Genomic DNA, 11,262 nt, shown 5'->3' on the forward strand with positions numbered 1-11,262 from the left:
GTTAGGTTCTAATTATTGGAACAGTCCTAAGTGGCCTGGCTCTTGGGGGAAGGAGGCAGAAAGAGGTGGTGAGGTGCTGCCATCTACTGACAGAAACTGGTAACGGCAGGTGCTTTTTAAGCCTAAATGGACCTTCCCCAGCCTCTTGGACAGGCGCAAGGCAGTCTTTCATTCCACAGCCTCCCAGCTTAACGGGGCTCTGTGTAGATGACACGATGCACTGTATCATGCCATCCCCGTCATCTTTACACAGGTGAAATCATGCTTAAACTGATATAAAAACAATTAAGAACTCAAAGGTCATAAACGGCCCTTGGAGGAGACTGAGTGACCACCGGGTCCGTTGGCCTATGGACATCCTGTGTGGGAAGCCATTCGGGAGTCCAGCCGTTCAAACTGATCTCCTCTCCGGCCACCTCTATAAAAAGAGAAGGATTGTACTTCTCGAATCAGTTTAAATTTTTTTAAGTGGTGCCTTCTCATATTTTTAAATACTGACAAATACACCAAAAATGTTTAAGTCATATGTCATCGTTCTACCGAGTGCTGAACTGTAAAAATTGTCGTGACCATCCAGACAGCCTTTTCTCTGCATATATGCCGCTCGCCAAGCAGCATATGTGATCTGATCTTTACGACTTTTTTCTTATAAAATGAGTACATGATATTTGAAAAAATCCAATAAAAATGACTATAGAATGCCAAACATTTAACTTTCCTCATAATCCCACCTTATCAGAGACAACTATTTTTTTTCTGGTGTCAATTGATTTATTTTTTTAAATAGTTTATTGACAATTATTTTTAATAATTATATTATATATGATTTATATATAATAATAGCTTATTAAGGATAGCGAAACATTTGTACTGAATTCTTTTTTTAATTGAAGTATTGTCAATACTCAATTTTCTATTAGCTTCAGGTGTCCAACATGGTGATCCCACAAGTTTATACGTTTTGACTGTAGCTACCGTTCTTCTCTATACAACACCCATACGACACCATTGACTATATGCCCTGCGCTGTACTTTTTACCCCCACGACTTATTCCTTAACTGGAAGCCTGTGCTGTACCTCCCACTCTCCCCTTCACCCACTTGGCCCATCCCCCCACCTGCCTCCCCTCTGGAACCATCAGATTGCTCTCAGTATTTATGCGTCTGCTTCTGCTTTTTGTTAATTTGTTGGTTTTGTTTTTAGATTCCACATATAAATGGAATCATACGGTATTTATCTTTCTCGGCCTGACTTATTTCACCCAGCCTCACGCCCTCCAGGTCCATCCATGTTGTCACAAATGGCAAGATCTCATCCTTTTTTATGGCTGAGCAATACTCCATGGTGTATAACCGTTCGTAGTGAATTCTGAACTGGAGTTCTTTATCATAAAAGTATATTGGTTCTTTTCATTAGAAAATGAGGAGTGCTAAAGATTTTGGCCCATTCTTATTAAATTTGTTTCATTCCTTGATTAAAACTGTGTCTTCGAGTCCCTTTTGGGGTTAGAGACTTTGCTTTATGGTTTTTTATGGAAACAGAGCCAGGATTACTGATAAGCCTCCACTGACGAGTTTAGTCCCCTACATTACTGTGCCTATGTGATGTGCATATCGTCCTCCCCACAACGTTATTCATGCTTGACACACAGCGGGCATTCCGGAGACCTTGATAGGCAAATACAGGCCACTCCCTCTGGCCAGAAGTGCCCACTTATTCATGCCCTCATTTGCCTATGGTGAAATTCTGTTGTTCAAATACTACCTTCCTCCAAGAAACTTAGCCTGCACCAAATGAGATCGAGTTTGTTGTTGAGTTATACCTAAGTAACACATTCTTACAAAAATTACTATCTCTCCATTGCTCTTCCCATGGGTGATGCATATCTATTTGGTATCTTTTCATATAGATAACACCTTATAAATGAGCTGCATGTGGCACGTGCTCAATAGGTAGTATGACCCAGGGCACTTGGGGGGCTCTGTCAGTTGAGTGTCTGACTCTTGGTTTTGGCTCAGATCATGATCTCACAGTTCATTCAAGTTTAAGCCCCGCAACAGGCTCTGTGCTGATGGCTCAAAGTCTGCTTGGGATTGTCTCTCTGATCTACCCCTCCCCTGTTTGTGCTCGCTCGCTCTCTCTCTCTCTCTCTCTCTCTCTCTCTCAAAATAAACTATAAATGAATGAATGAATGAATGAATGAGTGAATGAATAGTATGAGTCCATTTCTGAATATGTAATCATTACTCTGTATTAAGCATGTACTATGGACCAGAGGCCATCAGTTATCCTCATGAGGTGGAGATTGTGACACCTCCCCCTCCCACGTTTAGAGGTGATGAAATCGGAGTTGATATGTTGAGTAGGCTCCCTGATAAATAAAACACAAGTCACCTTCTGCTTTAACTCTTCTTCCTCCCTCTGGTCCTTGTCTGTTTCACCCTTGTGGACTTCAGTCACATTTTATCCTATTTTCTGGGTATCAGTGACATCTCTCTTAATTTCCAGATCATTACCCCAACACACAGATTCCCACCACGGAGTCTGAATAGATATCTACAGAAAGAGAGAAACTGATTAAACTCAGGGTCCCTGAGATGTGCCATGCCAGGGACTCAGCTTGAGCTGATCCAGCCAGGGTGGGCCTGCCAGTGGCGTGAGCACAGGGAAGCCCCTTCTCCATGTGGGGAGTGTGCATTGCTGTCACTTGGTTGGTTTTTATTCTCTTAATCACTGGCTTTGTATTGACGATAATCCATTTTAAGGGATTTCATAACACACTAGGCGGTGTGTTATGCTGTCTAGTTATCATTATCTATTACAGTTATTTCTCTATTGTCATTATGCTGGGTAAATAGGAAAGGGAAAACAGGAATGAGTGAAGTGGGGAGAGGCAAGGGAGACAGACTAAGCACGTGGAATCTTCACCCAAGGGAGAGGTACTTAGCAATCACCAATCTTTGGGATGCAAGGAAAAACAAGAGAGCAGTTTATTTTCATGGGAATATTTGGGGTCAGTAAGTGAATAGATCTTAGTTCTCTCTGATCCTGGAGTCTGGGCGGACTTCCGGTCGCCCAGGCGTTCTCAGAGTTCTGGTCCCTGCTGAACAGCCTTCCTTGCCCCAGAAAGCACCGTCTTTGGTTAGCCAGCCAGGCACGTTCTCTGCAGCCGTGGTGGACTGGAGTCTCAGCAGTCCCCTCAGGGGTCCCCCAAAACCACTCCACGGGCTTTCCCAAAGGCCTGACACTGCAGTGTACCCACGTGCCAGTGTGGGTCTGTGACAGGGGAAATCCGTGCAGCCCCTCATGTCCCTGTTGCACACTTGCTTACAGGTCTGGCTGGTTTTGCTCGCCTCTGTCCCGGAGACCAATACGAGGTAAGCATCGTGTCCGTCCACGGGTTGGAACTGAGGATTTGAGGGGCAGGAGTCAGGTGCCATTTTTTGGCTTCTTACCTTGCCTTTTTTCTTCTTCTACGTTTATTTTTGGGGGAAAATTAAGCCAGTGAGAAAGTTTGGAGGTGAAGACCCCCACGTACTCTTCATCCAGACACCAATTTTTTAACATAACGTGACATTGGCCTTATTATTACCAGGATGATCATTGTTATTTTGCTGAATCATTTTAGACCAAAGCACGGACCTTGTGCCCCTTGGCCCCGTAATTATTTTCCTAAAACTGGAAGAACAGGCTTTCCTGTCAGGACTGCGCAGCTCTCGGTGCAGCTGATTAACCTTGGCCCCTGTGCCACAATCCACAGTCGTATTTCCCCAGTGTCCCAGTGTTGGACTCCATAGCAGGCCTTTCTCCTGATGCAAGAGCCGGTCCGGGGTCATGAGTGCTCGTAAATACCACCGACTGAAGAAGACTAGTATGTAGACCTTTCTTGTAAAGACACACTCCATAAAGTAAAAAAAGGCTTTTATCTTCTCCCCCTTCAAAGGAGAACTTCCTTAATTATTTCATCCAACTGTCTCCCCCAAACCCCTCTCTGATCATTCTTCTTGGGCCAGTTGGGGGAGGCGTATCTCCCCCTCAACAGTAAAGCTGTCCGAGCAAAGAGAGCTGGCGACCTTCTCCCTGGGGTCTGTCGGATTTCAAAATCCTTGTCCAGTTCTGTCTCCTTCGTCCAGGAGGAGGAGGTCTTATTTCCCGCTTTTGGCTGCTCAGTAGATCTTAGCTGATGGTTTCTGCTCCCGCTCAAGGAGCTGGGGGCCCAACGGCTAGTGTACTGAAGCATGTGTTCTCCCAGGAGAAGGATCCGGTCACCGGGACCGTGGGGACATGGAAACATGTGAGGCCCTTACCAAAGGCCTTCCACGCCCTCTGCCTGGGGGAGCACACCTTCCTCCTTCCTACAAGCCTCTTCCCCTCCCACCATCTGCTGCCCCGCCCGGACCCCAGGGAACTGGAAATAGCGACCAGAAGGGGGTGGGGCGAGGCGGATGGAGAAGGCGGGCAGCAGCTGATCTATTCCCTTGCCTTTCTATCTTGGAGTTTGGGTGGCCAGGGCCCTGGAGCCTGAGGTTTGCCGTCTTCCCCCCCAGATTTTCATGAAGTACGGCCGGCAGAGGTGGAAACTGAAAGGCAAAATAGAAGCCAACGGCAAGCAGAGCTGGGACGGAGAAGAGGTCGTGTTCCTGCCCCTGATCGTGGGGTTCATCTCCATCAAGGTTCAGTATCGTCACGGTCATACCCCGGGGCACGGCGGGACTTCCGTTCCTGACTTCTGCCCACAGCCCCTCCACCCTGCAGACTCCCCTCTGCACCCGAGTCCGCCGTGAAGATGGCTACCCTCACCCAGAGCAGCCCGAGCAGAACTGGGGAGAGCGTACCTGGCCTGTGTCCGGGGCCCCCGTAAGGCCGTCCCTGTCCCTCTCTCACCAGGTCACTGAACTCAAAGGGCTCGCGACTCACCTCCTGGTCGGCAGCGTGACCTGTGAGACCAAAGAGCTGTTTGCCGCCCGGCCTCAGGTGGTGGCAGTTGACATCAATGACCTTGGCACCATCAAACTGAGCCTGGAGATCACCTGGTAGTAAGTGGCCCTTTGGTTTCATCACGTTACAAACATGTGCTGCAGGCTAGTGCTGTTCAGAGGTGGTGTGTGGGTCGTCACAGTCCCCGGGGGACACGTCACAGGAGACTCTCGGGTCCCACGGAGACCTGCGTCAGAACCTCGCAGGGCCCGAGGCTCTGCTCTGCTGGCCCCATAGGGGACGTTCACACATCATCAGCTCCGTAAGCTGGAGAAGCTCTGTCCTTTTACTCTTCTCTCCTGCTTCCTATCTGAAAATAGTTTATTCTGCTGCCTTCCCTCCTCAACCGTTTGGTGTATATAAAGAAATATAGCTCTAGGGTGCCTGCATAGCTCAGGTCATGATTTCACAGTTCACAAGTTCGAGCCCCATGTCAGACTCTCTGCTGACAGCTCAGAGCCTGGAGCCTGCTTTGGATTCTGTATCCCCACTCCCCTGCTTTCTCTCTCTCTCTCTGTCTCTCATTAATAAATAAACCTTACTATTTAAAATTTTTTTAACATTTATTTATTTTTGAGAGAGGAGGAGAGTGTGAGGGGCAAGGGGCAGAAAGAGAGAGAGGCACAGAATCCAAAGCAGGCTCCAGGGTCTGAGCTGTCAGCCCAGAGCCTGACGCGGGGCTCAAACTCACAGACTGCGAAATCTTGACCTGAGCCACAGTCAGATGCTTAACTGACTGAGCCATTCAGCCCAATAAATAAACTTAAAAAAAATTTTTTTTAAAGAAATATAACTCGGGGCGCCTGGGTGGCTCAGTCGGTTGAGCGTCCGGCTTCGGCTCAGGTCAGATCTCATTCATGAGTTCAGCCCCGCATCAGGCTCTGTGCTGACAGCTAGCTCAGAGCCTGGAGCCTGCTTCCGGTTCTGTGTCTCCTCTCCCTGCCCCTCTGCCTTTCATGCTCTGTCTCTCTCTGTATCAAAAATAAATAAAACATTAAAAAAAATTTTTTAAAAAAGAAATATAACTCTTATACAAGCTAATTTGGAAGGAAAATAACTGCCCAATAGGAGTTATTTTGCCCTCGGAAAGACCCCCATTCTGTCTACAGTGCGTGTCTTCGGTGCTGTCCCACTTTATCTCATGTGCCCTGCGCTGCTCTGGGACACTTCTCAGTATCTTTCACACTCTACTGACATAGAAAGTCTCCAAGAGACAAGAGATACCTTTTGTCAGAGCAATGAATGTAAAGGTGGTTTTCTGAAGTCACCTCATGAGAAAGGTCGTAAGTCATTAAACACTGGTTGCCCACAACATCTGACAGCGTGTCCCTGGTGTATTTCCATGCAGGCGTGACATGTGGGGCACTGATACTCAGGGTCCCCTTTCCGGTGTGAAACATGGGGTGCAGAAGCAGCAAAGACCCAGTGTCTTGTCCGTGAACCCCATCCGTGCCTGCAGCCCGGCCTCCCCTCCGTGCCATGTAGTCACTGATGTGTCAAAGTCAAGATGGTTCATCTTGCTGGATGGCATGATGATAAACTGGGTGACGGTGGACAGACTGTCCCGGTCACACGAGAGGCTCTGTGTCGGCGGAGATGAATGGGAGTCTATATTTGTTTTCTTTAGAATAATCATCTGTTATTGTCTTGTATTGCTAACCAACGCGCAAAGAATTTTTACAGCCCGGTGTCTTGTGTTGGACAAGCATTAATAGGTTTACATGTTGAATATTAACCAAGAAACAGATTTCTCTGGTGTCTGGGTGTATAGATAAATTGCCCTTAGTGCCAGGATGATAGTCTTGGCCCCTGGGGTGGGTCTGGACTCAGTCTTCTGCCCCACTTTGTTGTATCTTGGCTTACCTCCCACCCAGCCAGCCCAGCTCCCACTTTTTTTAGTTTACTTTCGTAGAAGGAGGTGCTCCCTGGGCCTGCAGTCCGGGGGTTAGAGGTGACTAACAGACATGCGTTCACGGGGACCTGTTGTGTTGCAGCCCGTTTGACGTGGAGGACGCGACCCCCTCCTCGGGCGCCGGGAACAAGGCGGCGGCCCTGCAGAGGAGGATGTCCATGTACAGCCAGGGCACCCCGGAGACCCCCATCCTGAAGGAGCACTCCTTCTTCGTAAGTGCACGGCGATTTGGGGAAGAGACACGTTGAACCCAAGGCGGGGCTTGCACCTAGTATTTGAAATGCTTGACACACGCCTTAGGGCTCTTGAGAACTCCCGATAATGCTGATCCTCAAGCTCCCCCTAATCAAGTAGCAACCAACGAAAGCAGGTTCCAAGATGCCCTTGGCCATGTGCACACAGCGGTAGTAAGCGGCCCCCCACCCGCCACACCCCCGCTTCTTCGATCGCTCTGATAACCTGCAGACTTTTCTGAAGACTCTCTGAGCTCAGCCTTTTAGAGTGAGGGGTGTCCACCATGGCCTCCGTGTTTTAGCCGGAGACGCTGGCTCAGAAGCTAACCAGTCACCGTAACCGATGCTTTCCGCTAACCCCCCTCTCGCTTTGACCCCTGAAGCGGTGGCTGCACCCTCCCGCAGACAGGCCGCGGCGGCTGTCTGTCCTGAGTGCCTTGCAGGACACTTTCCTGGCCAAGCTGCACGGCAGCCGCTCCCTCAGTGACCTGCCCTCCCTCAGGCTGCGACCCAAGGCCGGGCTGGAGTTTTACGTGAGTGGGGGCGGCCTGCCCGCTGTCAGGTGCTTGCCGTTGGGGCTGCTGGCACGTGTGCTGTGATGGGTCCCTTGCTTCATCTGCTTCCCCGCCGTGCTCACGGGGTCATGGTCACAGCTGTCCTGGTCCCGGGGTGGGAAGTTGGGTCACGCATGTATGTGCTTCTGTCCGCCAGGCTGTTTGTGCCTCTCTTCCGCGAGCCCTGCTTTTGTGCTGTGACTCTCTCTCCGCTGGGGCAAAGATATCCATGGTAACAAGATCTTCATCTCTGAAAAATACAATTACGCTTGCGGTCAAAGAAGATGTTCCCGCCCAAGTTCAACTACTTATCACTGATAACAGTCTTTAAGACTTTGGGCGTTCAGAGACATTTAGCATTTGAGTAAACTCAAAACCTGGCATTGAAGGAGGTCAGAAGGATTCTTACCGATTTTACTAGGGCTATTTTTATTTAAAGAGGTTCATAGCCTTAGTTTATCGTTTGATCATTTTCTGCCTCGGTTAAAGGCACGCTTTCATTTGTGATCAGGAATGCAACAGGTAACCTACATTATATGTGGTAGATGTTATGTCACAAGAGAGGACACATGTACACATGTGCATGTACATACATGCAATATTCTGTTCTTTACGGACATATAAAAGTCATCTTTGGGGGGAAAAGTAATCTTCGAATGCCTGGAAAGGACTAAAAAGTTTTCTGGTTAATAATCATAATAATTGCAGCTAATTCATTGAATTACAAAACACAGGTGACTAGGACCAGGCTAAAGTAGTAGCGTTTCCAAGGGAAACAAAGACAGTATAAGGAAAATGTGCCTGAACACATGGACCAAAAAACGATTATAGCGGATCAGATGTATACGGAACTACGGATATCACACGTATATATTTGTCCGTGAGTTTTAAGTTGTGGAGGGACTTGGTAGAGATTTTAATAGCATAATTTAAACAAGAGCCACAGTAGAAACAGCTCAGTGGCTTCGGACAGCTGTTTGGATAAAGGCAGGTGCCTCAGAGCGGCTCTTCCCATCGGGCCTCAGCCCTACTTTCCACGCCTGCCATTGGCCATTCTTTGTCCTCTGCCCAGGCCCCCTGACCTCCCTGCCATTCCAGCTCCTTCCCACCCTTCAGAGTTGCCATCTTTGCACACACACTGGTTCCTTCTCAAATGCACCTCGTTCTCCTTGCCTAACACCCCCCCCACCCTGCAGGGCTGAGCTCCAGGACCCCCCGTTTCCCAGGCTGCAGCCATTCCTGGGCCGGGGTCCTGCCTCATTGTGTCACGCCTCAATTATCACACACACACCCTCATACTGTGTGTGCCTGTTTGTAGGCTCGCCCCTTTGGTGCACCGGAGGTCCCCTGAGCAGCGTGTCTCAGCTGGGGCTAACTCAGTATTGGTGCATAGGTGTGCATTGGGTTTGGGCACATGAGGCCTGAGAGAAATGGCTGGTGAGGACTCTGGACTTTGAACAAGAATCCTGACTGGAGGCCCCCTCCCACCCCGCCTTAGCCAGTGCCTCCTTCTCCCCCAGAGCTGCCAGGGTCCAGGGGACTGTGAGGCGCCTGAGGGGTCCCCTCGGAGAAGTCAGGGGGGCAGCGCTCTCCCACTCCTACCAGGAGCTCCCCCTTTAACTCTCCCAGAGGAGTAAGGTGTGGGGGGCAGACAGAGGGCAGAGGACGCTGAAGGAGCCCTCGGAGCCCCCCTGCTCCTTCGCAGCTTTGGAAGGAGGTCCAGAGCTACGGCCCCCCCCCACCCCCAGGACGGTGAGCAGCACACTCAGGGACACAGAAGAAAACATTCTTTAGAGGAGAAACTGAGCCCATAGAGGCTCCTTGAGTGCCCCAGTGACACATCTTACCCTGTGGTTAGAACTAACTGCCCTCCAACCAGGTGACAATAGAAAGTTTGGGTTGGACCAGCTGCACGTTCTGGGGTCCGAAGGTCGCAGCGCAGCAGCCATGGGACCAGAGACACTGCCGGGAGGACACGGAGCTCCCTTTCCGTCTGCTCCCAATTCACTGGCTGGAACGGGTTTCTTTCCTGGGCTTATTCCCAGCACTGTTATGATCATTCCTTGCTTTATATGTAATTAGGCATTAGCTTGGTGCTTACCATTTACTTAAAATATCAAATCCAGAACCCAAGAAGAATTATCCATTTTGAAAGAGTTGATCTCAAATAACCAGAAAACTTTTTCCGTGGACCATCATCTATACCAAGGCACTGCATGGACCGCAGCGTAGGGAAAATGGACTTAGAAATCAGTTTAATGCCCGCATGAAGTAATTATCTTGGTTACCTGGATATTTGGAACCTCTCTCCCTTCGGAGCTCTGCTTCACGATCACAGAGTGTACTTGACCCAGCCTGGGTGGGCTTGACAAGAGGGCTCGGTGTTTCTAGACACCTCGGGAGCTCTGACTGCAATCCCAGGAGATGCTCAAGTTTATCAGTGTTTCTCTCCCGCTTTTACAGAAGCTATGCGAGTGTATTTCTGGCCTCAGTTATTTGTGGCCTGCTTTCCAAATTGATAGAATGTTTTCAAGGGCTCAGGATTTATGGGTAGAGATTGTTTTAAGATAATTGATGAGAACTGAAGCAGAACAAAGCATCACATCTTTTGAGTGAAATGGCATGAATGTTGCAAAGTCCTTGAAGATAAATGCCCAAAAAATTGGTGGTGGTGGTCATAACTGTGGCTGCCAAATACTGTGCGGTCCTGCCTTTTCAGGAACAGGCTCTCGTCTCCCCTCCCCCAGCCTTTTCTATTGAAAATGTTCAGCCTAAGAACAGTATGATGAACTTGTACCTAGATTCACCACCAGCAATTATTCTAGAAGGGCTTTGTTTTCTCTTGGCACACACAATCACGCACACATACACAACCACACACACAACACCATACACAACACACACGCACACACAACCACATACACAACCACACACACATACACAACCACACACACAACACATACAACCACGCACACAACCACACACCACACACACAACCACACATACAACAACCACACACGCGCACACAATCACAAACACACCACATGCAACCACACACAACCACACAACACATACACATACAACCACACACACACAACACCACATACAACCACACACATATACAACCACACACACACAGACAAAATCAACAAATGGAACATTAATATGAAAATGCTGGTTGTTTACTTTAATGGCCTTGCATCTTGTCTGGAAACAGACCACACCAAGCACATCATTTGTATTTAAAATAATAGCATCAGGGCGCAGCTCAGGTCATGATCATGATCTTACGATTGGTGAGTTCGAGCCCCGCGTCAGGCTCTGCGCTGACATCTCGGAGCCTGGAGCCTGTCTTGGATTCTGTCTCTCCCTCTCTCCCTGCCCCTCCCCCCTCACACTCTGTCTCTCTCAAAAATAAATAAACATTTAAAAAATGTAAAATACTAACGAGATGCCCTTTATCCACAGTCTAACCTACCTGATGACGTCTTTGAAAACGGCCAGGCGGCCTCCGACCAGACCCCGCTGTCCCTCAGCCTCAGCGAGCTGCCCCGCGAGGCCGCGCCCCCTCCTGGCGCCCCGCCC

General features: G+C 49.0%; 1 protein-coding gene across 1 annotated transcript in view; it reads left to right on the plus strand.

Moving 5' to 3' along the window:
* RIPOR2 (RHO family interacting cell polarization regulator 2) overlaps positions 1–11,262 on the plus strand; it is a 57,146-nt gene that overhangs the window by 15,422 nt on the left and 30,462 nt on the right. Inside the window, exons 7-12 of the mRNA XM_029944972.1 lie at positions 3,335–3,378; positions 4,549–4,674; positions 4,889–5,037; positions 6,973–7,102; positions 7,507–7,656; positions 11,146–11,258. Coding sequence (XP_029800832.1) covers positions 3,335–3,378; positions 4,549–4,674; positions 4,889–5,037; positions 6,973–7,102; positions 7,507–7,656; positions 11,146–11,258 — 712 coding nt within the window. The remainder of the gene's footprint in view (positions 1–3,334; positions 3,379–4,548; positions 4,675–4,888; positions 5,038–6,972; positions 7,103–7,506; positions 7,657–11,145; positions 11,259–11,262) is intronic.

The sequence above is a fragment of the Suricata suricatta genome, chromosome 7 (assembly GCF_006229205.1).
Source record: "Suricata suricatta isolate VVHF042 chromosome 7, meerkat_22Aug2017_6uvM2_HiC, whole genome shotgun sequence".
Classification (NCBI taxonomy): domain Eukaryota; kingdom Metazoa; phylum Chordata; class Mammalia; order Carnivora; family Herpestidae; genus Suricata; species Suricata suricatta.